This window comes from Bactrocera tryoni, chromosome 3 (genome assembly GCF_016617805.1).
Source record: "Bactrocera tryoni isolate S06 chromosome 3, CSIRO_BtryS06_freeze2, whole genome shotgun sequence".
NCBI lineage: Eukaryota > Metazoa > Arthropoda > Insecta > Diptera > Tephritidae > Bactrocera > Bactrocera tryoni.
In genome coordinates, this window is record NC_052501.1 from 36106173 (window position 1) to 36134147 (window position 27975).

The 27975-nt window shown below is 34.8% G+C and overlaps 2 protein-coding genes across 8 annotated transcripts in view; both read left to right on the forward strand.

Annotated features, from left to right (window-relative positions):
• The first annotated feature begins 182 nt into the window (after positions 1-182).
• Positions 183-5111, forward strand: LOC120770525 (ubiquitin carboxyl-terminal hydrolase 35). The gene is made up of 5 exons (XM_040098072.1): positions 183-1779; positions 1835-1996; positions 2063-2247; positions 2308-3217; positions 3289-5111. The coding sequence occupies exons 1-5, from the start codon at positions 775-777 to the stop codon at positions 3871-3873; spliced, it is 2847 nt and encodes a 948-aa protein (XP_039954006.1). The 5' UTR covers positions 183-774; the 3' UTR covers positions 3874-5111.
• Positions 5112-7251: 2140 nt separating this feature from the next.
• Positions 7252-27975, forward strand: part of LOC120770281 (pyruvate dehydrogenase (acetyl-transferring) kinase, mitochondrial) — a 38205-nt gene continuing 17481 nt past the window's right edge. For 2 of the 7 annotated variants that reach the window (XM_040097600.1, XM_040097607.1), the window contains exon 1: positions 7252-8883. In XM_040097600.1, the coding sequence (XP_039953534.1) occupies positions 8781-8883 (103 nt within the window). In that variant the 5' untranslated portion in view covers positions 7252-8780. The remainder of the gene's footprint in view (positions 8884-27975) is intronic. The other 5 variants (XM_040097601.1, XM_040097602.1, XM_040097603.1 and 2 more) reach the window with 5 other exon arrangements.

Here is a 27975-nt window from a genome sequence, read left to right on the forward strand (position 1 = left end):
AAAATTCACTGAAATAAAATAGAGTTCATTTATTTAAGGAATTCTCTGAAGATGAGAGAAATTTACTACTCTAGAAGTTTACTTTATTCTAAATTTTCAAAGCTGGCAGTTCTCTATGGCAAATTTGTTTCGCTTTACATAAATGTCTTCGTTTTGATGTGCAATCCATTTTCGCCGCGAAGAGGCATGAGCAGTGTGAAAATTTTTGCGAGTTTGCTGGTGTAAATTGATAAAAAGAAAAACAATTTGACATAGATTTTATAGATTCCAAACAGGAAAATATCATAAATTTAATTTAAAAACAATTTGTATATAGTAGCTGTAGCAGTAAAAGTTTTACAAAACCGTCTTATATCTTGCGAGAGGAAAATATTTCCAATTGGCCGAAAACAGCATAAACAAAGTGAATTTCGTTATAAAACTGCATAATAATAACGGGATTGGTGATTGCTCATTATAAAAGAAGTCTGCGTCATTAAATCGAAAATTGAACAAAAGTTGTATGTAAACACCAAAGAACTCACAAATATTTTGTATCTGCTTTTATCCGAATAAGGTCGTCGCCCGACCGTGAGTGGCCACTGGCCTCTAAATAGTTGTCAGTATAGATTGTGTGTGTGCACTTTGAAACGCCTGGTTTGGTTTCAAGCAGACGTATTGCAGTAGGTTTTGTTCCAGATAACGGAATCGAGCGATCAGCAGACGCCAGCTAACGCCAGAAATTCGTTCCCGGGGAGCGGCCGACGTAGACGACGCGTGCCCGTGTCACCGAAAATGGCTGTGAAGCAAAATAACACGGAAGCGAACGCTGCGCCCGCACCCGTTAATGGGAACGCCGTAGGAGGAGTTAATACGACCGGCGGGTCTATGGCTGGTGTAACAGGCGGTGTCGGAGTGGGTGGTAACAATGGACTTACTGGCGTGGGCGTTGGAGTTGGTGGTGGTACAAAAACCAAAAAGCTTAACGCTAAAGCGAATTTAGGTGCAGAGATAAGTGGTAATGCTGATGCAAATGAACCTGGTTGCAGCGGAGTTGATAACAGTGTTCCAAATAAACCCAAGATAAATATGAAAGCGGCCACTGGATCAAGCGGAAATATTGGCGGTGGAGGTGAAGCAGGAAACATTGGTGGTCAATCGAGTAAAAACACCACTGATATTACACATATTTTACATCTCATCGAATTGGTGGAATTGAATCAGCAGCATATATCATTTGGACCGGATATAGTAAAAATTTATCATCACATAATCAATGAATTAGCACGTGTGCAGACTCCAAGACAAATTCCCAAAGAACTTAAACGTTTTAAAGAAGATATAGTCAAAGTTGGCGCTTTCTTCAGTAAAGCCAATGAGAAACGCGTCTACCTATTCTACCTTCGAGTTGTCTGTCAGCTTATAACACAAGGTGAGGGGGAACCACCTTCTTGTGCTATCGCCATAATATTCCAGTTGTTTAGCTCCGAAATGGTTTTCGAAGCGGTGCAGTCAATGTTGGACCACAAAATACCTGAACAGAATATAAGAAAGACTGTTAAACTACTAAGCGAATGGTTACGCATGTGTAACTTTTGCCAAAATCTTAATCTATGGATATTAGCCATACTGAGAGGACTCCAGGAACAGCAAAAGTTTTCGCTATTTCGTGATATTGCGTTGGATAACATAGAACCATTGTTCACATCACTTATATTGCCAGTGTTGCGACCAAAAGTATACCCCATCGTATGTCATATGTTGTCCTTCATTGACCAAACACCGGTAGTGTTTCACAAGGTAAAGTTCAAGATGTGCATTTGCAGACAATGTTTAAATATTTGATTGTTTGCAGATTTTGCCAAAGTTCCCACGTGTTATAACGTATTTGAAGCAACAATCTAATAGTCAGGAAGACTACGCTGAAGAAACCAAAAAAATTCTTCAAAAATTAGTTGATTTAACTAAGTCTTTAATGGTGCGGTTCTACGGCTATGATGATATGTACGAGGCGGTGGTGAGTAAAATTTAAGACCACTGAAATAGTGGATTTGAATGCTATAACTGTTATTTTATTTGAAAGGAGCTCGTTATGAAGGATATTCCACATTCTTATGATTTGCCAAACTATGGGAGCAGCGCTAAAAGTGGTGATGATAACAGCACCGAAATAATACCACATGAAAGTAATGCAAAAGTCGGTCTTGTTAATTTAGGCAACACATGTTACATGAATAGCGTTTTACAAGCGTTAGCTATGACTAAGGAGTATGTACATTTCTCAAATTGTTACTCTATATCGAATATATTTTTGTCTGTCTAATACAGGTTTAGTCGGGAAATATTGTTGTCACAAAGCAAGTCACCACTGTTAATGAAAATGCAACAACAGATTGCATTGATGCTCTATTCAACTCGATTTGAATTGACACCATCGCGCGTCTTAAGTGCAACACGACCACCTGGCTTCTCACCGGGCTTGCAACAGGATAGCTCTGAATATTTGGGGTATTTGTTGGAAACGCTACATGAACAAGAAACGCTGTTCCGTAAAAAGCAAGGAAGTGATATGGCGAATGCAAGAAAAGTAACTGATGGTCAAAAAGTAGTAATAGCAGACAGAGAGGCAACCGAACCAATTGCTAAAAGTGCAAAGCAAGCCGAACAAGAAAGTGGCAGTACCAACAGTGGAGAAGGTGCCACCGCATACTTCAACACACCACAGGCTCAGCATTCATATACAAGTGACAGTGCTACCACCGACACTACTAACAAAACCAACGACAGCAGCAATACGGATGTAGATGAAAAGATCGTCGTTCAAACCAATGCCAGTAGCAGCTCTGATCCTTGTAAAGATAACGCTGTTGCAACAACCACAATCGATAAAACCTTTACAGGCAAATTGGCAACTACTTATGAATGCCTCACTTGTGGCTGGAAGAGTCGAATAGTTGATAGTTTTCGTGACTTACAGCTGTCATTTCCAGAAGTGAAAAATGATTGCGCCTCCAATTACTCCGTACAGGATCTCATCGACTATTATTGTTCACCAGAGAAACTATACGGGGACAACCAATACTTTTGCGAGCGGTGTAAGAAACTTAGCGATGCTGAACGGTACATCAATGTTATCAGTGCACCAAAAAATCTAATATTGACATTGAAACACTTTAAGTATGATCAAAAGTATCATACACGCGCCAAATTGATGCACAAAGTGTTCCATGATGAGAAGGTGCGTGTTCAGTTTAAATTCATAAAATTTCGTAATAATTCTTTTAATTGCTTATTATTTGCACATTTTAGGTATCTGTAAAGGTTTGTGCTGAGGAAACGTTGGAAGAGATCGCCTCCGTGCATTACGATCTCTATGCTGGTGTCGTCCATTCCGGTTTTAGTATGGACTCAGGGCATTATTATACTTACGCTGCTGATATCACTAATAAGTGGTACAAATTCAATGACAATGTCGTCACACCGTCTAAGTCAGAAGAGCTGCACAATCTGACACCACCCAATACACCATACATACTATTCTATCAAATGGGAGCACGCTCTAATGAAGTATGCTCATGCGAAGGATCCACAACAAAAGTGGTGAAAGTAGATGTGCCAAATTCATTGTCGTTGGATGAGCTTTCTGGCGATTTGCGAAATTATATCAACCACGATAATTACATTTTCGCCGAGGAGATTAAAGAGCGCATTATAAAGAGTGGCGGTCGAGCTGCGTTGCAGAGTGCATTGGCGGCAAAACGTAGCGGTAATGGTCGAGGAGGAGGCGGTGGTCGTAGCGACTACGACGACGATAACGACTCGGATCAACCGCCACCGGCTAGTGGCTGTGGTGGAAATGCACTCGATATTAATGTTAATCGTTTTGTGTACTAAACACCAAGTGTGACGTGGCACGAAATTATATGATTTTGTTTTTGTTATAATTTGTGAAAAATTATGTCGTACAATCTATGAACATAAAGAAGTTATGGTACGAATGAAATGCAAGAGAACACAAACGACGTTGTGTAGTTATGATACTTTTTATGTATGCCAGCGTTCGACAAATAGTGGGAAATGTCACTACCTTGGATCAGCCGCCTACTAACCACCCTTATATATACTTATATATATATATATATAAATACTGCATACTGCTATTTTCATTATAATAACGTGTAATTTTGTAGTGTGTTCGTGAGCAATGTAACACAGCGAGCGAAAGTTGCATGAAATGTGTAAAATTTGGGCAACATTAACGTTAAAACTTATAATTAGGCAAAATGCGAATATATTCCGCAGATGCACAGCATCACAATGGAAGTTACAAAAGGAAAAAAAAAATAGTCGATTTATTTCAATGCTAAAAATTTGTACTTGTTATTTGTAAACTTCAACTATGTAAACTATTTCTATAGCCACTATCAGCAAATAGCAGCAACAACAAAAAATAATTATCTTCATACGCCTGCTAAGTGTATGTGAGTAAATAAGAAATGCTTCGACAACATTCGACCAAGCTGTATATGAGAGCAAAGGTGTATTTCTTCAATTAGAATTGTGTGTGTATGTGTGCTTTTAACCGTTATTTGAATAATTAAATGAGTGCGTGCCTGCAATGAAAAAATATGTATATGTGGTGTATCCGTTGCATCTCCCTTGTGATTCAGTATATTTTCCTAAGCGCTTATTTTTATATTCGATTGAAAAAACTCGGTGTCATATGATGAAATTTCGAAATTTTTCAGGATGAATGGAAAACGACGATATTACCGAAATGAAAGTTCTAAAGCAAGCGCTGTTACTTTCTTCGCATGATGAATTAAAACTTCTGTCTAATTCCTCTTACATATGTATGTATGTGTGTATGAATTATGCAAAATTAAAAAAAAAAAATCCATGTAATTGTTAATTGCAAGTGGTAATTGAAATTTGTAAAATATATAACTGCATATTACAACGTAAAGTCGAAACTCGACGGCTCCAACTACGGATTTGCCCTAAGGCGTATTCAAATCTGAAGAGCTTGCCCAACTTCGTAAGCTAGCGACTAACGTTAAACTATTTATATTCTGGTCTACAGATTGTGTTTTAATTTTGCGCACTTAAATATATAAAATATATTCATTTGATTTTCTTCTGTTATTTTTTACTTTCTTCCAAACAGTTTTATTTAGCATATACAATTGTTAGTATAGTAGCGTAGAATTTTTATGCGCCTAAACCGGAAAGTTAGTAATATTAAAGCGACTATATCTGTCCTCATACATATGAAATTCGTAATGAAATTTGTATGCAATGAAACAGTACATGTGCATACATACTTGCATACCTTTATATATGAATAGAGTACGTATTACAAAACATATGCATAATAGGAGAAGCGATATGAAAGAAGCGATCATGAGTTCGTAACATGGAGTATTATTTCTCCTAGTAGAGAGGAGAGTTCTCATGTCCAAGCAAATGTAATGTATGTAACGCTATACTATATTTATTGGTTACTTATAGTAAGCACGTAAAATTATACAACTTAAGTTTAATTTCACAGTTGACAGAAAATGTTTTTTGTTAATTATAATAAAGAAAAGTATTAACTTGCACAACAATATTTTATTTAGGCAATTTATTTTTTAAAGCTATAGCGTATCCTTTAAAATACATAATAATATATAAATATACACTCTAGGCAAAAAGATATTCGATGAATAAGGCCGGGTTGTATCGCGAGTGCAGGTCACTGCACTTTTTGTAGGGTGATCATGTTATTTAACAATATTAGAGATACATAGAGAGGGCTCAGTCAGTGTAAGATGTGCGAACTGCTAGTCCACAAAGAACATATACTTACATACATACGTTTAGTATGAATAATTAGCATTCATTCAATTGCATTGTAGGTTGAGTTAGGTCGTAGGGATTTGAACATAATCGATAGATCTCATTTAGACAAATGTACGTGATTTGTGTTATCCACTGCTGAAGGTGGATCACCAGATCTTCATAGATCGATGAAACCTTTTGAGCTTCCACGTTTAATATCACATACAGCCATTTCAATCGCCGAAGGTAAGCCGGACAATGGAGAGAAAGTGACAAGATGATTTAATCTTCTCTTCCTCCATACAGCTTTGGTAAAGAGCGTCTTACAAAATATTTAGTCGCACCTCGTGCGAACCTATTTCACCGTGTCCAATCAGAACATCGACAATTGCGGCTAGATTGACCTTGCTAAAAGTAAGTAATTCGGCGGACCACTTACTGTTCACTTTTTGCTAGAAGGATACACAATTGCACAAGTTCTAGTTGTTGTCTAACGCTTGAGGAGTTCACTGGAGGTCCATAAGTCTAGCGGCTTTGCGATTTTCGGTCATTTCGCTGTGACCCAAACAAATCTAACATGGAGGAAGCTTGATGCTTTTGCTAACGAGGTCATGCACTTTTTGTCTAATTTTGCTCTTGCTGGTTTGTGAGCTCGGCTACCGGAGTTTCAATTCCGATGCCTCAGGCAGTGACCCATTCAGGACATTGTTCGGTTTTCAAGGTCGGTTCCGACATGTGCATATAGACACCTATAATTATCTACTCAATATCCAGTAAGCGGAGTAGATAATTAGCAAAATCGCTTTCAATTTTGCTGGCGAACGTTTTCAGAATTTGCATGCGCCTTTAAACGATTATATTACAGAGGGAGCGCACACATCAGTATAAACGAATAGTTTTTGAGATATTTTACTTTTAAGGATCGGGTTCGGTTCTTTGCAATAAAGCAGCGTGAAGAGTCGATGAGTTTAGGTTTGAATATGTACCAGCAATTATAATCTGCTATGTTCTTAAATGTGTAAGGTTTTTGCTTACTTTCTTGAAGTTGAAGAAGTTTCGATATAAAAATAATAATTTAATTTGAAAACATGCAGAATCAATGAAACTGGAGAACATATTAAAATATATATGTACATACATACATACTAACAATTATTCGAAATTTCGATTTACACTGATGGAATAATGTCTCTAGAGGAAAAATAGCAAAAAGTGGTTGACCAAAATGGTACGTATTTGTTCATTTATTTATTATTTATTATAAATATAAAAAAGAAGCTGAAAATTGATTAGAAATACGAAGATACTTTTTCGACTACCCAATTTAAAATTTTCTGAATTAATTTACCACAATTATCCCACTGTACAGCTGCTACAAAGCTATAACAAAAATGTCAAAAACAGCTGAGCGTGTGTCAAAAGCTCCAACCTTCCAGATCAGACCCAACAAAAAGTTTCTCTTATTAAACACGAGAAAGATAACATTGGGGATATCATTATGTGAAACAAATGGTCAATTATCGATGTCTGCGCCCAACAAAAGAAATAAGCATGTGTACATCAAAACAGAAGTATTGGCAGTGTGAGTGAGCCCCTTTTGGAGCGAAAAATAAAATGTAAGCGCTGAAACTAACAAATCAGGCGAAGCTCTTAAACACGTACGTATATATTAAGCGCTATGTGCAACGGAAAAGCTAGACGGGACACATCAATCCAGAATTGCGAAAAAAGTACAGAGCGGACCGAGAAATCAGTCAGTTAGAACTCAGCAGAGCAGTGCAACAGTACGGTGAACATCTCAGCAAGAATAGCAACAAAAGAAGTGAATTTCTAAAAAAAATATCTGAATGAAATTACTACACTTAAATTTTAAACGTGCTTACTTTTTTACATTTGTGCAAACAAATCTGCGTAATAAACCGACTTTTAATATATAGTACATTTCATTAAATAACGAAGGTGAATAAGCATCATAAGTGAAGTTTTGACATACACACCCTCCATTTATGTAAGGGTGTTTTGGAATAGAAAGGACACTGGCCTAACGAAGGTGAAGAGGCAGAAACGCAACGTCATCAGCCTTTTGACACCGAATACGACATTTTCGGCTGCATTGTGTTTGTAACCGCCAGACTATACATGCTCTTCTTTTTATATTGTTATTTAGCACAAAAATTTACTGCGACAAGGTGACAAAAAGGAGTTTAATATCAGGCTTTACAGCCACAGATTATTATACAAATGGCAATAGGAAATATTGCCCACATAAAAAAAAAGAAACTTTAGAATATACTAGACTGTAAGAACAAAGCGTGTTAAGAACCAAATTAAAAACGCAGAGCGGAGATTAACGAACACATATGTATATTCATTCACCATTGAATGTTGTTATGCTGCAAAGGACACGTAGGCACAACTGAAGGTAGAGCAAGCAAAAATACCTACCCAACTTCATCATTAGTATACCGCGATATGCAGAGGTGAAAAGGACATATGCCACAAATTATACTACATATATCAAGGCTCACAAAACACACAGTGGTTGAGCGACTAAAAAACAATAATATTAAACTTCAGACTTTCTAATTATTTATTAAAAATTTATTTTACGTCAGCAAAGTGTTCAGATGATCATCCCACACATAATCACAGTTTTAATTAAAAACAATAAAGTTTGAGTGTTTCTCGTGACAATTCTGAACTAAAGAAAAAAATGTTTTTTTACAAGTATAAAAATAAATAAGTGATAACAAATAACTGGCATTCAGAAGACTACTACAGATACAGCAAATAATACGAATGTTAACTTATTTTCACTATAAGAAAAATACATATATATTTATTATAGTTTGAAACCAAAAGTTAACAGTCTCATCGATAATCGTGCACAAATTCTCGCATACAGTTAAAAGAGGAGCTACAAGTAAAACGATTCCTTGCAACATTCACTTAAGAGAAGACAGCAACAAAATTTCAAGATGCGGTTATTTCCGGTGCGTTTATCGAATATTACAAAAATGCTCGATATGTACTCGCAGTTCAATCCATCCCCTTTGTCTATAAAACAATTTATGGACTTCGGTAAGTTTATTTATATTTTGCTAACAAATATGGCATAAGAAAAAATTACGAAATTTCAGTATATTTTTGTTAGTTTATATAATATTTTTCGTTTTTTTTTTAAATGGGGGCTTACTCAACATTTTTTGCATTATTAATATGATTTTTAATGCTTAAAAGCAATGTACAACAAATTGGCTGCTACTTTGAAGTCACGTTTACAATCCTGGAGCAATAAATATTATATTACTGCAAAGGCATTTATATTTTGATATTCTTTTCCGTTTAATTGAATTGTTTTGACGAAATTTGCTGATAACTCTTGTTGATCTTCAACATTATCGCTATGGCGAAAAAAGGAATAAAAAGATCATGTGCAAATGTATGTACATATGTATATTCGTCTAAGTTTATTTGGACATATCTGAATAATATTTTTTTATCAAATTTTCGAAATTTTTATTGTTGATAACGGTTATATTTTTTTAGAGCATAACAACTATACATATACAGTGAAAATCCCCATTACGGACAGTTCCTATAGCTGTACACCTCCCATTACCGGACAGATTTCATAAACACAATGGTTTCATTAATATTTTCATGCAAAACCAATTCCGATAATTGGACATGAGTACGCCCTAATGACCGGACGCGGGCACAATTTTGATAGTATTTTGTCCAAATTACCTCTGATAACCGAATACAATACACATATCCATGATTTTCTTTCCTAAACACGAATAATTTTGCAAAATGTACAACTTTTATCCTGTTTTGTGACCCTAACAAAACATTTTAAACGCAAATTTTTGCCACGCCTCCAAACATACATATGTGGATAATTCCTATACTCGGACAAAAACACTGCCACGGTGTCCAGTTAGGAGGAATTTCATTATATATGTACATTCATTAATTCTTCAGTCTTTTTATTTGACAATATGTACTAAAAGTCTGGACTACGTATGGTTGAGTATAGCGTTATACTATTACTTAATTATAAAAGTTTAAACACTTTAAATAACAGACAAAATTATCGTAAACTCTCTAACCAATCTGGTATACTTTGTACCACACTCTTCAGATAAAATTGAGCTTTCTAAATGTTCTCTTCTCTTTGTATTTGATATACATATGTATGTGTGTATGTAAATGTAAAATTAAAAAATATATATATATGTACATACATACATACATACTTATGTAAGCTGTTAGCTAAATCTGATTATTTTGTGAGAGTGGGCTAAGTGTTTACCATGTTTACCTAAATAATGTTGCTAACCTGTTTTGGTCACTTCTACCTTCTTCTAATCACTCCAACAAAATACATTTGATTGTTTATCTGCATTATTTTGAATTTTCGCAAGTTTTTGTTTTGGTTGATCGTTTGATATATATTTGTACATTCATACATATGTATAATATACATATTATCTTTTGATGTGTATGTATGCGTCTCCATATGCGTCATTGTATTGTTTATTACGTCGCACAGTTGCTCAAGTTTATTGACCAGTTTTTATTTTAAGGTTTTAGTGTAAAAATGAATCCTCTTTAGAAGAAATTAAGCGAACAGATCATCATATAATTTTATAAAATCTCCAACTACGAAAAGTATGTGTTAAACCATAATTATTTATCAGTAAAAATAACCCTAATTATCTTTGATAAGAGTATGTACTATAAAAAAATAGAAATATGCATACATATGTACATACGTATACATACATGTATATATGTATGTAGTTAATTAAAAAATGATTACAACAAAATTTATCGCATTAAATTATAAATCCATCGAATGTTTAATTGTGTAAGCATTTGGATTCAAACTATAGGATTCATCTTTTCAGTATATTGCCAAAATTCTAAAAGATGGTACTGGGTTAAGTTTTCGTCCAATTTTAAAACATTTCTTCATTTTCATTGAGATAATTCACACATTGGTCGATATATGCGATATAAAGTCACCCGGAAGTGCGAAAATCTTTGTATTAGGTATATGGGGGCTAAGAAAGAATTGGCCCTATCTAACCCAAACTCAAACACAGTATATTATCTAGAAAGGATTCTCTATGAATTTCAATCATGTACTTCAATCATATTTTCGGTAAAAAATCGACTATAGGTACTGGGGTCCACATATCCGGTACCTAGGGGCTTGAACAGTTTTGCTATTAATTGGATAATTTCTGGTTATAAGATGACATACTTCAAGGCACTGTTGGTGCAATGTTTTATCTTGTTATATTAATTGTTTGTTGATTTATACGAGTATACCGAAAAGAAAAAAAAATCGGAATTCAAAATTGTGAGAAGTATTCGTGGATGGAGTCCGATTTAATTTATATTCGCACTAAGGCATAGTAATTTTAAAAGAATGTTATATATTTTATTTAGAAGAAATCAGTCGAGCGGGAAACGAGATGTATGATTTCACTTAAAAGTGAGCGGTGACACGCTTATTGTCCCTATTGACCCGGGCTCCTATAAAGCTGTCACAAGCCGTCTCGGAGTAAAAGTTAATTTCTCTGTGTGTCAAATAACAGTTCTATATACATACATATGTACATATATTAATTAAGTGCTTAGCTATGGATTTTTATAGGTTTTCGTTTAAAGTCGTTTTGTGGGCGTGGTCCGATTATGCTGATCTAGGAACTCGTCTTTTCGTATTTGCCAAGGAATCTGTGTAACAAGTTTGATTCAGATATTACAATTTTTGCTTAATTGCGGTACTCATTCAATGTCGCAAACTTGCATTTATTGCAAACTTCGCAAAATCGCAAACAGTTGTTCATTTTTACATGCAATTAATTTTTCGACAAAATTGCAACTAAGTATGTAGACTATTCTATCTACTACTATTCTCAGTGGCATCCATGGCAATTTGTCGCAAATCACAATCAGCTGTTTACTCTTTTCTCGCGTTTTGGCTTCTTCGCTGCAAATTGAAAAATATAATTACATTTAAAAATTTATTTGATTATTTTAAAATTAATTCGAGTATAATATTAAATATTTATAGAAAGAAACGATCACGAATAAATAAAGAACAGCATACTTATTGCAATATAACCCAGAACGCTCATATAATCCAAGATGCTATTTTGCCACTTTGGCATTATTATATAAATGCCACATTAAATGATACCCTTAATGGAATAGTTACATAATTGATTGCTACTGACAACAAAGATGCATAACCTGCCTATGAGCTTATCTAAGCTTGAGGGAAAATCGATTTGAATGGGATGTTTTATTAAGGATTATGAACATGGATGTTTTATTAGGGAAGTGGACAATGTTTGCTTACATCAAGTAGTCTTTTATTCAGTGTCATTACTTAGTTGAGTACTTGCTAGATACTTAAGTAATTGATTCTTGTATGCATTTTGTGCAATTGGTTTTTGTTTTGTGTACTATAAATATTCGTTTATGTACATATGTACATATGTATGTAAAATTAAAAAAAAAATAACTAAACCCTGAAATTCTCGCATTACCCTAATTTCAATATACTTACATATATGAGTCTTGGGTTCCATGTTGATTTTACGCCATGTGGCTTCGATTTTTCATTTGCATTTATTTTCGCTTATCACGCTTTTAAAAATGGATTATACCTATAGTAATATTTTTTTTTTTAAGACGTCAAACTAAAAAAGGATTGATATCTCTCAAAAAAAATTCAAAATTCAAAATAACTCCATTTTTGTCGACCAAAAAAAACAACAATTTCCATATGTACATATGTACATATGTATGTGCACCTTTTATCATACCCTCTATCATAGTTTGCGCATTTTATTCATATAATGCACCAAATGTTCTGTAAGTTCAGGATATTTATTACTAAGAACTTTGCGTTCTCGTAACATGGATGGAGGTCTAGACTATAGGAAGGATGTGACAGCACTTTTTCCATTTCTATTCCTTAACCACAAAAGTCGGGTCGTTATTCTGAATAAAGCAGTAGCCTCCATTTAAATTGAGTTTAGCTGCTGATGGAGCCAAAATTATTTTTTAATATAGCCTACTTGCCCATTCCTTATACAATTCCTTCGATGAAGAAAAGCTCATTAACGCCCATTCTCCATGCTGACAGTTTTATCTAATTTTTTTTATCTTTTATCATGTAGAATTCCTTACGTTATACAAATCGACGATCATCAGATCAAAATAAATTAAGTTTAAACTCACCTACAAAACTTACAGAATCCCAAAATTAGTTATTTCGGTGGATATATTTTTTATTTACATATATAGTAAATGGTTTGCTATATTTCTCTTCGATAAGTGTTTCGAACAGTTTGAGTGTTCCGCGTTACTCCAAGAAAATTTAATAGCACAAAAATAACGGTTCGTACTTGATAACTGCATATAAAGTGTTGCCAACGGAAGGGTATAAGTGTTTTTGGTTCATTGTATAAAGTTACGAAAATTAGAAAAGTGTTATCGCAGGGTGATAATTCGAGACTACCTTTAAAACTACATAGTATGTTATTTCAGTTTACTCATTTACTGATACCTGTGCGATAAACAAAATTTCAACGACCTTATGTGCCTTAAATTTTATTCTTCTCGATATAATTCACCCTTAATTTTCAATTGATGATGTTTAAATTCCGACGATAAATAACGGAGACGAAGTTCCAAACCGTTATACTTATAACATTGATAATATGCGTATTGATGCTCATAGAACATAAGTACTACACTCTCACAATAACCAAGTTGTCATATATGTACATATGTAGTTCTGTAGGCCATCCTCCATAAACTACTGCATTTCTTTTCTATATCGATATACATATGTATGTACATATGTATGTATAATTTTACAGTTTGGGCTTCTAGAACTTTCTATTTTTTATTTATTTTTTGAATATTAGGTTTCTCTTCTAATTAAAATGTTCAGCTCATTGCAAGCTCCATGCAACGTGTGAGATCAGTTCTTGAATAACATTACGTTTTCATTTCCAGGTCATTTACATATGCATATATGTATGTACATATGTACATATGTATTTGTATGCCGCTACGAATTCAGTCGCGGTTGTGCATAATGCCGGAAGTATTCAATATCGATACATTGAGAATTTCCGTTAATATTTCGCTGAAGTTTAATAGTTAATTACATGTTAGTACAAACAAAAGAAGCTCATGCACAACGTTAATTTTTTCAAATAAAAATTGTGTGCCTATAAATGTAGTCTGAAACCGGAATATACGCATACATACATATCTTACCTAAGGTTATCTCAAGGACGACTGCGAATAAAACTTAGTCTGTATTTTTCTATGTAAACAAATATTCCTTAAAGTTCAAACTTTTATCAACAAACACCATAAACACACCGGCATATTCAATCATGGCTGCCGTCTGGTGTCTTTTGTTGTTGTTTCTATTTCGCCTATTTTCACCTCCCTCATCAAAGTGACTGTAATAGACACGCGCAGGGACTTTTCGAGAGTTCATTATGTGTCAATTATTTTTGGTCAACCCCTTAGAGATATTTGTACATACTGCATATACATATGTATGTATGTATATATGTACATAAGTATTTATCAGCTGTGTGTTGAAATCAATAATAATAATCAATCTAGGGCGCTATTAAATAGTGATTGGCGAAAGTGAGTGTATTCGTTTGTGAGCCGATTGTGTAGCACATTAAACTCTTTTAATGACAGATGACACATTAAATGTCAATTAAAATACATTAACCGTGCGATTCTGTACTGTGATACAGTCACAAGGCTCTAAAGTTGAGCTTTTTAGTTAGAGACAATTTTTGTGACTTGAGACGATTTTGATATTCTGTAAGTGACAGTCACAAAATCTATTACACTTCATTATTTAGAGATGTTTTTACACTTGAATGAAAATAAATATGTCGATAACAAATATTAAATTTTCCATAACATAGTCAAAAAACATAATTACCAATAAAAATAAAAATATATGTTGACTATGTTTCATAATATTTACGAACTTAGGTAAAATTAATTTTTTTAACTTTTCGTGTTTTAGCTGCTTACAAAATATAAAAAAACGGCAATCGATTTATATCTATGGTGATCTCTATTCAGTATATTCAAGCAAGAGTTCCTTCTTTTTAGTTTTGTGACCTGCTAACTATCAGATCTCGAATTTGAGACAATATTTTGAGACTAACGCTAGAGACTGTTCAGTGAATAGTAACTATTCACAAATTGAGACTTTACCTCAAAATTCTCAAATAGTGACTAGAGACAGCTTACAGAATCGCGCTATAAATTATGGCATTTTATGGCTCATCAAAAAAATAGCTGGTTTTTTGAACAGTTAGGAACCGGTTTAAAGAACTTAAAACGTTTTAACTTTGACAACTTAATCTGGGAATGAGTGGTTTTGGGCATACAAAATACCTTATTTATCAGTTTCAGTGCGCCCCAATTTAATTGGGCCAAGGCTGATTGGCCCATAAACTGTAATTTAACCAACAATTTAGTTTTTTTTGTTAATACTAACCTATAATTGCAATTGTCTCTACGTTTTAACCGCGCTGAGAATGTTTGTAGAGTATTAGTGTGCCATTACTTCAATTGTTGGTTTTTGACAAGACGCATAGTGACTCTTAAGTTTCGTCTTGCCTGATCTGCATTTCTATTCTTTTTATAGTATAACTGTAAAAAATGCCGGAAATGCTGTTCCTTCTTCCATTTTTAAATATTTAAAAAAAAAAATGGAAGAAAATTTTTTCAAAGAGGCCTTATTCTATCAGCTGTTCATATAATACATAATGGTAAAATCGTTAAGTGTGAAGTTGGCTGCAAAAAAATCAATAAGATCAGCTGCTGTCATCAAACGAAATTACTTACTGCCTTCTCTAAATAAAAGCGGCAGCGTCAAATTATTCTCAAAAATTCCTCATGCCCATAGATTTTGTATGGCGCATATCTAATAACCACGGCGGCAGTGAAGAGGGTTGAAAATTTCGATTTTGGCAGCGCGTTAAGAAGAATTTTTGCAAATTGTACAAACGAATGAAAGTATTATTAGTAAATTATTTCGTTTTGCATTTAATTTCCTTTGTATTAATTTTAAAATGTAAGTGAGAATTGGACGTTAAGTTGCCGCTTTATTTACGAAACGTTTATACTTTGTTACGCCAGTTAGTGAACGATCCAATAGTTCGGCGGGAGGTTAGGGCATGAAGAGTTTAAATAATGCCAAAGCACTTAATTTGTCGCTGACGATTAACAGTTCGATTTACACATTTGCAGTCGCATCCAATTAAGTCCCCACGACACTTTATTGTATGTGTGCTATATGGTACGCAGAACTTTGTGTGAACAATTTCTAAATGCTTTGCTCCCATATCTCGCCATTTTTAGCTATTGACGAGTTTCACTTGACAACCTTGTAAATACCGATATAAATATAATATAAAACGTAATGCTTAGACCGATTTCAAACACGGCAACTTTTGCCAAAGATTTTTTTATATGGTTTTATACTTTGGTGCAGCCGAAGCTATTGATTTTTTACTTTTGCATATACAAACATATGTACATTCATATATGCATGCAATACATACATACATACTGTTATATAATAGGAATATTTTAGAAATTGGAGTATCAACACAAAATTAAGCTAAAGCAAAATATTTTTGGTTGTGGCATAAATGGAACGTTCACGAAAAATATCAAATATAACGCCAGCAAATTAGCTCTAGAGTGCTCTGTTTCAATGCCTTGCAGTTCATCAAAATCTGCCGATAATGCGAAACACTTCCCCATTTGAATACGCCTTATCAGTAATTTTTAGTTTATAAAGCAGTTTGTTTGCGTGAGTTGTGTTTGGTCCTCATTGCACACTTCTCTATGTCCGCCTTTCTGCTGTGTTCCGGTTTACGATTACTTAGCCGTATATTCTAAATGCCCAACTCGGACATAGACACAACACGATTTGTCGGTTGGAATTAGCTCCTTATTGCAGCTACTGCTCTCCGCTCCCAATCCACTTGTCTACAATGCCTTCACGACATACAGTCATGGACAGAAAAATAGCACACTTTGAGAATGTAATAAAAAGATGTGTATTTTCAGTATAAACAGAAAACAAATTTCATTTTTTCATTAGCGTCACATAAAGTAAGAAATAAGTGAGCTATTTACAAAAAATTAAACAGTTTTATTCAATACTTCTTTAAAAAAAATGATTAAGTTTCCCATTGCGTGTTTAGGTCTGGACACAGAAATAGCACAGTAGGCCGATTCTGCGGAAATTAAATAAATTTATTAGAAATCTAATAAGTATTATAGCGTTTAAGCACTTACAACGTTAATATTTTGTTGTGTGCCCACAACTTTTTAAAATTGCTTGGCATCGTCTGGGCGTGCTCTCCACTAATATCTGACACCTCGTTTGTGGGATTGCGTACCATGCCTCCGTGCATTCAGTACAAAGTTCTTCCGAATTTTTACAATTTTTCTTGGCAATCTGTATCTTAAAGTTGTTCCATAAATTTTCCATCGAGTTTGCATCGGAACTTTGGGCTGGCCACCTTGAGACGTTAATACTTTCTTCAGTGAGCCAGTTCTTCATACTTGAAGCTGCGAGCTTTAGATTATTGTCATGCATAAAAATCCAATTGACTGGCATCGATTCCAAATCGCATGGCTCTATGGTATTTTTGAGAATGTTTAGGTATGTAAGTTGGTCCATTCTACCATCCATTCTTACCAATGATCCGACACCGTACCAGCAAAACGCTCCTCAGACCATTACGCTACCTCCGCCGTGCTTAACAGTTTTTGTAGTGTATCTGAAGTTATACGCCTGTCACCTGGGACGATGGAGAAATGGTTTTCCATCCTATCTGATACGGTTCACCTTAGTTTCATCGCTCCACAGAACCCTTTTCCAAAATTTGACGTCCTTTTTTAAATGTTCTTTAACAAAGCCCAGCCATGCTCTCATGTTTTTTTTGCCAGGTGTGGGTTTTTTCGACTCATTCGTCCAAACAACAGATCATCATATAGACGTCTTCGCCCAAATCTACTGGATACGTTAAGCCCAAATTCATTGTTTATTTCCGCCATAATCGCTCGGGATGATTTAAAAGGAGCAAGGGTGATGATTTTCTAATGCTGGCTGTATTGAGAAGTTCCGTTGTTTTACGCCCAGGAGCTTTGTGGATTTTTTTTTTATTTTTGAGCAAACTTGGATCTCTTTTAACAAAGTTGATGGCGTTGTATACCATTTTCCTCGAACAACTCATAATTTCGGCAATCTTAGTTGGACTTTTGCCTTTTTGTAAGGACCAAATATTATTATCCTTTTTTCGCTATCAGAGTGCAATGCATATTTCAGCCCATTCTAAAAATATGTTAATTTGTTTTATAGTTATAGTTAAAACAGCGTATTTTTTTGCACGATTGCTAATTAATAATGAGTATTTGTACAAATAACTAAAAGTGTGCTATTTCATTGTCCAACCAAACTTCGTTACTCTCCAAGTAAAACGAGTAACAACAAAATAGTAGGCATGATAACGGCATACGCTTACCGTTATAAGTTGTAGAAGTCATGCCATAAATTAACGTGGAAAATTGTTAAGATTCACTTACTTGATAAAACTGAAAACTTATTTGAATAACTTATTTGGAAAGTGTGCTATTTCTCTGTCCATGACTGTAGATATGCTTGAGCGGTCGTAGTAGTCAATGTTGCAGTTAACTACATGCTGCATTCGAGAAAATACTATAAATTTCCACAAGTTTATATGCATATACATTTATATGTGCTTATACATATGTACTGCACTCATTCTTTTGTACATATCTATATATGTCCATACTATTTACTTTTTTGTGCTGATTGTGGTTTTGCCTATTTGCGTCTGCCGTAGAACAGCTGTTTGAGCCACATTGCTACAGCTGATGACGCGCAGCGTTTCCAACATCGTCGTCAGCACAACAAAAGCAAAAAGACGTAAAATATTTACATACATACTACATCTGTTTTTATTAGTGTGGGTGTTTGGTCTTTGATTTGTACACAAACCAGCGCGCCGATTCCGAATTGGCAAATAGCCGCCTAACCTTCCATCATAACAATGTTCGCGTGCGTACGTTGACACGGCTGTTCGGCTTTTAAACGAGTGTGGTGTTGGGTTGATTGCCGAATGAAGAACTTGAGCGAATCCAAACATTCCACTTACCAATTTTAATATTTCGCAAAGCTAATTTCAATGGAAGATAATCTGAAATGAATTTATAAAATGAACATGCAAGAATGGTCTAAGTTTGGGTACATTAGATACTCCCGCATAGGGAGGATATACTATGTAAAGGGTGTGGAATGTTTTGAGATGTTTGCAAAAAAAGCAAAACTAATAATATTGTACCTAGACTGTCTATTTATCTTTTCGCTTAAAATTTTTATTGAACTTTGATTAAACTAACGGGATGGGCGAATATCTTTACATATAATAAGGTAAATGTCACAATATGTATTTCGATTGCGCCCATATATGTATATAATATCAGTTTTTAAGTAAACTTTATCAAAATATGTACTATATATTTGGGTCTGGTATGGGTCTGGTAGTGAACGAGGGCAAGACGAAATATCTCCTGTCATCAAACAAACAGTCGTCGCACTCGCGACTTGGCTCTCACGTCACTGTTGACAGTCATAACTTTGAAGTCGTAGATAATTTCGTCTATCTTGGAACCAGCGTAAACACCACCAACAATGTCAGCCTAGAAATCCAACGCAGGATAACTCTTGCCAACAGGTGCTACTTCGGACTGAGTAGGCGAATTGAAAAGTAAAGTCCTCTCTCGACGAACAAAAGCCAAACTCTATAAGTCGCTCATAATTCCCGTCCTGCTATATGGTGCAGAGGCTTGGACGTTGTCAACAACTGATGAGTCGACGTTGCGAGTTTTCGAGAGAAAAGTTCTGCGAAAGATTTATGGTCATTTGCGCGTTGGCCACGGCGTGAATATCGCATTCGATGGAATGATGAGCTGTACGAGATATATGATGACATTGACATAGTTCAGCGAATTAAAAGACAGCGGCTACGCTGGCTAGGTCATGTTGTCCGAATGGACGAAATCACTCCAGCTCTGAAAGTATTCGACGCTGTACCCGCCGGGGGAAGCAGAGGAAGAGGAAGACCTCCACTCCGTTGGAAGGACCAAGTGGAGAAGGACCTGGCTACGCTTGGAATATCCAATTGGCGCCACGAAAAGGAGAAACGACTGGCGCGCTGTTGTTAGCTCGGCTATAATCGCGTAAGCGGTGTCTACGCCAATTAAGAAGAAGAAGTACTATATAAAATATTAGCCATTTTATAGCTTCCTCAGATGAATGTACTAATGGTGATGCCTTAATGAATTCTTCAAAGCTTTATGTATGTAACTTCTATATTTTTTCTCTTTGTAAGTAATCGCGGGTGTACAAAAATTATATGTATGTGAGAGCTTGTCAACAGCGGAAACAGTAAAAGTGAACGTTTGAGAGAGCTGAGAATTTAATTTAATTTCGAATATGTACATATGTATATTATGGGTATTCGCTTGCTCTTGCAAGATTGCAGATTGCAAAAATACTATACCGAAATATACAAGGGCACGAGAGCACCCATTGCAGAATCTAGTGATATATGAACGGCTGATTCGGCCAATTTATTGTGAATGACTATTATGCATGGCTATTGTGAATTGGCGCATCTTCTGCATAAATTTTTAGCAAAAAAAAACTGTAACAAATCTTTATAATTTAAATAGAAATTATAAAATCTATTTAAAACTTACCTTCCTCAACAATTTAACGACGTAATATGTCTTTATGTAAAATGACAGCTAAAACAGGGTTGCAATTATAATTTTGCGTGACATTACACGCAAATATACATGGGTTTTGGTCTGACATATTTTACAGCCATTGCAAATAGTTTTCTGCGCGTGTTTGTTGTTGTGCCGGTGCACCATGAGGAAATATATGCAATTCTTGCACCGTGAAAGGCTTTTGCACGAGCAAGAGAATACCCCTATTGTCTTTGCGAGAAGTGCGAAATATCCGTTTGCGTTAACTCGCCGATTGTCGTCATTTTTCTCGCACATATTTATGGATATCTACATATGTACATACATATATATGTACATAACGTATCTATTGAGCTGCACAAGTCATTGAAGAAAGTCAAAATATTGTAATTTTATTTTTTATTTATTAACAAATCCTGAATATTATACATATGTTTCGTATATCAATTTTATATACTTACGTACTTACATGTTTGTAGGTATGTGCAATTTTCGTTTCTTGAGTGTGGAAATATTTACAATGACAAAGCGAACATTCCTATTGCCCTCCTCACCATCCTAATTTCTCCTGAATTGATTTTGATGATGTTTGTGTTGCCTTTCGATTCGTGTTCGTCTGAGGGGGCGTGCGTCAGAAGACAATTTTGCTTCTTTTCCTTTCATAAATATTTTTTTACTCAAATGTTTTATTCTTTTTCTGTTGTCCATTACGATCACTTTTTCCATTACGTCCGATCTTGTGATACAATTCTTGTGTTTTTTTTACCTTTTTGGATTTTTGTATTTGTATGTTAGCATTTTCGGCTGAGTACAAGGTACAAAGTTCTTGCAATTAATATTCATATGTTATACTTACTGTATTATGCACCTGTACATATGTATGTTGTTATTCTGTAAGTACAAAGTACAAATGATAATCTGATAAAAAAATGTGTTGCAATCTTGTGATTTCGCGTTTTGCGTAATTTCTTTCGCCAAATAAGTAATTAATAGTAAAAGTGATATTTATGTGGATATCTTTTGAAATAAATATTTCTTGTTGAATTCGCAGTAATTTTGACGGTAGTGTTGCTTGTAAATTGGCAGTAATTTTGACAATTGTTTTGATTGTTGTTCTTAATAGGCATGTTAGGGCTGCCAATCTATCGATCTAGACAGCGATGCTAATAATTTATGGCTTCACAATCGATAATCGGTTACACGATTCTTAAAAATAATAGTCAAATAATAAAAAAAATCAATCAATCAAAGGTGACATAAATCGTACCAAACCATAGATATGTATAAGCCCTAACTATATATCCTTGATTGGTATATACATACATATATACATACATATCTATAGTTTTGTTCGATATGTTATTTTCCTAATAGAAGTGTGGAAGAAAGTCTATACCAAAAATAAATGTTTAGGTAAGGGATTAAGTGCAGCCAGAGGCACTAAAAAACCACAGTTATTAAATTACATTATTTTATTTTATAAAAGTAAAAGCTTATCAGCATTACCATAAATAAGGTTTCGACTTTACTTGACAGAAATTTACAAAAAAAATATTAATTTCATCTAAAATCTATCGCAAAAACAAAATTAGTTTTTTTATTGGATAATAAAGTGTTTGATCGAAACTTTTTCTTTTTTTTTGGAACAAAATGACAGCCTCAGGCAAAGGCTGCATAAATTTCATACTGTTGAACATATGTATGTAGTTTTGATACAAACGCAGTCAAATTTTTACCAACGTTCCAGTTCGCTCGAAAGCCCGCTGCTAATGATTGAATAACTCGGAAAGTAGTTGTCGCATTTACTTAAAATTTTCCGAGAATACTTCTAAACTTTTCTTAAAGTACAATAAGAAAGTGCAAATATTTTATTTGATAATTCTGATTACCTTTAACCTTATAATGATATTATATTGGCAGGAAATTGCTTAAATGAACAATATTATTATCGATGAATAAATAAAAAATTCGAAATCAAGGAAAATCAGTGAGTAAGTAGTGAGTTAATTTTAACATGAAGTAAAAATGAGTCAAAAGAATATATTTTTGAGCTGCGCCGAAATGTGTACTCTATTAATACTTTAAAGATTAACTTATTACACCCTTCTTACTTCTATTTATACTAACTAGTATGTTTACTTATTACTAGTTGATAGTTTAGTTTTTTAGATATAGATATACATACATATGTATATTATATTATTTGTTTAGGTTCATTCTGAACAACTTTGCCTAAGATAATATGGGTCTAAAACCGGTATCGAGCCAGTGATTACTGAGGCGATATATAGAAAAAATCGACCGGCTCAGTGAAGAGATACCTAGGTAACTATTAGGTTGTCAAATATCTCCCTTCCGCTTTTTTGCTCTTTATTCAATGCTCTATAAAACGTGTTACAGTGATCGGATATAGTTCAAATATGCGCCGCTTCGTTCAATAATTTGTTTCCATCTAGACGGCAACTTCATAATACCCCCTCGTAGAAGCCCCCCTCCTTATTTGCGAAGAACTCGGACAGTCACTTTTCACAAACCTCTTTTGAGTTCAACTTTACATCAACAAGGGCGTTCGCCATGGACTAGAACAGGTGGTAATAACTTGGCGCTATGTCCGGGCTATATGGTGGATGTGATAAAACCTCGCATCCGAGCACCCGTAGCATCTGACGAGTCATCAACGAAGTTTGTGGTCTGCCGTTGTCCTGTTGGAACACTACACCCTTCCTGTTGGCAAATTATGGACGCTTCTGGTCGATCGCCTGCTTCAAGCGGTCCAGTTGGTGTAGTTGGTGTAAGTCCAGTAGATGGTAGAATTAAGCGTTAGGCTATATGGGAGCAGCTTATAGTGGATGATTCCCTTCCAATCCCACTAAACACACAGCAAAACCTTCCTGGCCGTCAATCCCGGCTTGGCCACTGTTTGAGACGATTCACCGGCCTTCGACCACGACCGTTTTCGCTCGATATTGTCGTATGTGATCCATTTTTCGTCGCCAGTCACCATCTGTTTCAAAAATGGGTCGAGTTCATTCCGTTCCAGCAGCATATCGCAGGCGTTCATTCGGTCCAGAAGGTTATGTCAAGATAGTATTGCCAAATACGGGCTCTGTAGCGCTTTATACATAGCCGCGAAATTCAAAAGACAAAAAAGCGGAAGGGAGATATTTGACAACGTAATATTTGAATACATACAATCCCTGTGCCTTTTATAAAAGTATTTATTATAAAAATATCGATGCATCGGTATTTGAGTCACGATACAATTATTTTGGCAAATCACTTGTGGTCACGAAGCTTAATATATTTTCAATAATCAGAGTCATTGTTTTCACAAAATTTCCCTAAGTGAAATTACAATAAAATGTATCTATACATATGTACATATAAAATCATATCGTAAGTGCGATCAGCAATTTTGCTCATACACTGGAAGCATTCGAATGAACCCTCTAGTGAAGTGAACTTAAAGCTAGCATGAACTACAAACACAGCTATTCTGCCGACTATCTTAAATGATGTCAACATAATGCAATTATAGAAAATTACTGCTCCCTTAAGCCATTATTTAATATGGTTCACAAACAATTCAAACTATTTAACCAATACTCGATAATGAAGAAAAAAGCGATGATTTTTTTGCGAGTAAAATGATTTATTGTAAAACTAAAATGTTGCCTCGTAAATACGTTTAGAAATAGTGTTCACAATTTCAAAACGATCGGCTTTGAAGTTATGAGGGGCACCGACTTTGAAAGAGTGAGTTTTGGTAGGAAACTGCTCTAAAGTTTTGAAATCTAATATATGGTCGACTTGAAACATTCACAACATTCTTAAAATATGCATTAATTAAAGACAAAATTTTCGCAAAAAAATTTAAAATCCCACTGTCTCCTAACAATCGGTACAAGTGTGGTCTCTTTCGTACTAGTTTCTTTTTTGGTTCGACTTCAGCTGTAACTGTGAACTTTTATCTATAGCTGATGACTTAGTACTAGACAAAAATTTCTATTCTACTACTATTCTACTCTGCAGGCTATCGCGTACTCGTAAGCATGTACAATTGAAAGTTTAATTATTTAATAGATTGCTTTGTTTATCGTGTTGCTGTTATTTTGTCAAAAGCTTTCGCGCAGAACGTTGGATTTATCGATGTAATAAGTGCAGTTGTCCTCTGAATTATAATTGCATATTGCTTATTTGCAAATATATGAGGAAGAGTGGTTATTTGCTTACAGAAGTACATATGTATGTATATATTGTATTATTCACATAGGATTATTTCATTCTTCAGCACAAATACAAAAGGAAGTCACATGTATAAATATAATAAACACATTTATAAGGAGTATAATTTAATCTGCTTTTTCAAAAACCAATATTTGTTCAAACTTTACGTTTGACTCAGTAAATTTATTTTTCCAAGTTGTTTGGGATTAATAATTAAATTTTAAATATTCATGTTTTAATCCCAAAGTCATAGAAGGATATGTGAATAAAAGTTTTATTTCAAACCATGGTTTTTAGACTATTTGTATTTCAAAATGTTTTATATTTATTATTAGAAATTTGTTTTAGATGTTGTGTGATTAACTGTGGGCAAGCTATCCACCAGTTTCTGGCATCTCCTCCGTGCAGTGGAATGCCACGTTTCCTTAATTCTAGACCAAAGATCATAACTTTTAATTCTCCCCCGATTTTAACTTGCAAAAGTTTTCTATCGGGATAAGGTTGGGACTTTGCGTTGATCATTTCAATACATCAATAGTTTCGGATCATTATCATGTATAAATATCCAATTTACAAGCATTGCGCCAAATGAGAATGACTTCGTCGGGTGTTTTAGAATATTTAAGTAGAAATACTGATGCATTCTACCATCAATTCTGACCAACTTTGTCGTTTTCTTCGTGTATCTTGGGTTTGAGGGTTGGCCTTTCTGGTGATGTACAAAGAAAGTACCCACCATCGGGCCCAATGCGATTTGCTTTTGTTTCATTTCTCCATAATACATACTCTTTTGCTAAAACTTTGCTTTCTTACATGAGCCTTAGCAAAATTAATCCGCGCGTTTGTATATTTTGTTGATTGAAGGTATTTTTAGAAATTCTTTGGCTGATGCGTCCATGGAGTTGAGCGTCATAGAGGTGTCGTCTGACTAGCCCGCTGGATAGTTTTTAGCCAAATTCTTGATTAGTTTCAGCCATAATGGCGCGGGAGGACTCAAATGGATCAACCTCGCACTTTATCATACTAACTTTGTGTGCATATTTCTCTACGCAAAGTTGTATATTGAATTCGAGTTGCCACATGCCAGGAATACTGTTAGTGTTCAATTTTGCTTCAATACCTCTTTGAGTGCTTGAGTTATTTACAATAGGTAAAGAACCAGAAAAGATCAAAAACGAGACGTTGGCGTGGGCGTGGTTTTTCAAAAAATTAAACAATTTTTTAAAAATACGAAAGGTGAGAAAAAGGTAGTTTATATATTTGGAAAGAAAATTTTACTAATTATTTACTATTAGTAGTCGCACAACAACATAAACATTAGTTATTATTATGCATTAAATTGTCATGTTTTGATTTGTTTATTACACACACCACAATAAATAGTACAATTTTATTTCACTCAGCTTTCGCATTCAAAAATATTGAAATTCCCTTCTCGCATTCGCTAAAGAATTTTGTTGCTGTAGCATTTTTTGTTGTTTTTGCCTTCATTGTTGCTGTAGCATTTTTTGTTGTTTTTGCCTTCATAGTGGCGTCCAAGTTGTCTACGTGATGCGCTCGTACAATGCAAATGGCATACACTGCGCTAAAATAAAGTAAATTTAATTGAAATTTATGTTATTATGAGCGACATTCAGAGGAGGCATGTCAGAATTAAACTGTTCAAATATCTCATTGTATTTGTCTCACTTAAATTCACTCAAATTCACTTAAACACATTTAATGCTACAATTTCTAAGTCGGCTACCCGACAATGAAATGCTGTAAAATTTCAACAATGCTGTCCTTCCCCCCCCAACCCACATGCCGCTGCTTTTATAAACCAAACACGACTGACACGCGCATAGCCACACCGGCATCACAACATTCCCATACCCATTCCCAAGTGGAGCAAACGCACATCTGTGCGCATGTGTGTGTGTGTGTATCTATGTATGTCACCTTCTGGCTTGGTTGTTATCTGTTTACTACTTTTTGTTTGCTATTGTTATTGTCTTGTTTTTTGTGGTTTGGGGCTTATCAAATATCGTCAAACAAAATAAAAGCTTCCTCCGTTTTTTAAGCTCCATTGAAATAACAAAAACCATTACATACTCGTAATAAGTAAGCACATATGTACATACATATGTAGGTGTGTATATTTGTTAAAGTTTTGCTATATATTTGCACTAAATGAGCGCAAGGAATTATATGCACCGGCAATTGTTTTATAAACAACATATTCATATAAATGTGTATGTACATATGTACATATGTCCAAATGAGGATTTTTGCGGTGTGTAACTTTTACTTTCAAAGCGGTTTTACAGCTATTACTTGCTACGAAACCTTTCGTCTCTAATTTCAGTAGACTCAGGCGGGGTTTAAGAGTCTCTGAAATGCTGACTCAACAGCTCAGTAGATGTTTGTGGCAATACATACATGCATACATACATATGTACATATATTGAGGTAGATTAAGTTGAAGCAGAAATTTTCTTTTTTATTAAAAATATACGCTTAACTTTTATATTTACTATATGGCAACCGAAAAGCTTCAGCTTCTAAGGCACCAGCTAAGAGAAAATATGACGTATGAACAGTGTTTATAGTCCTGACACTGTAACAGCCAATCTTGCGCAGTTTTGGTTTCGTAGATTCCGTTCGCATAATTTTGATACTAAGGATTTTCTACGCTCTGTGAGGCCAATCATTGAAAGAAACATCATGGCTCACTTACGGCAACATAAACTGAAAACGGTCGTGGGCGTGGATTGGCAGGGAATCATCCACCCTGGACTTGTTCCCCCACTGACAAACTCTTAATTCGGTTATGAGGTTAACAATTGGACAGACCGAAAGAAGAACTCGCTTAGAAGCGCCCAGCTTTGAGCAAAGAAGGAAATTGTGTCGCATTAGGACAAGCCAGGCTATATACATACGTCGATGGTGGCTCGTCCAAAACTCCGGGAGCTTAGTTGGGACGTTTTTATGCATCTATGTACCTTATAAGTAGTATGAACCTCGAACTAAATGATTTCTACCTGTTCCTGTTCGGCTTAACAGAGT

What these genes read in the sequence shown, in the direction of transcription:
- LOC120770525 (XM_040098072.1), top strand. Translation starts at nt 775, where the DNA reads ATGGCTGTGAAGCAAAATAACACGGAAGCGAACGCTGCGCCCGCACCC. An exon ending in GCGTTAGCTATGACTAAGGA is followed by an intron (nt 2,248 to 2,307) that starts GTATGTACATTT and finishes TGTCTAATACAG; the next exon opens with GTTTAGTCGGGAAATATTGT. An exon ending in AAGTGTTCCATGATGAGAAG is followed by an intron (nt 3,218 to 3,288) that starts GTGCGTGTTCAG and finishes TGCACATTTTAG; the next exon opens with GTATCTGTAAAGGTTTGTGC.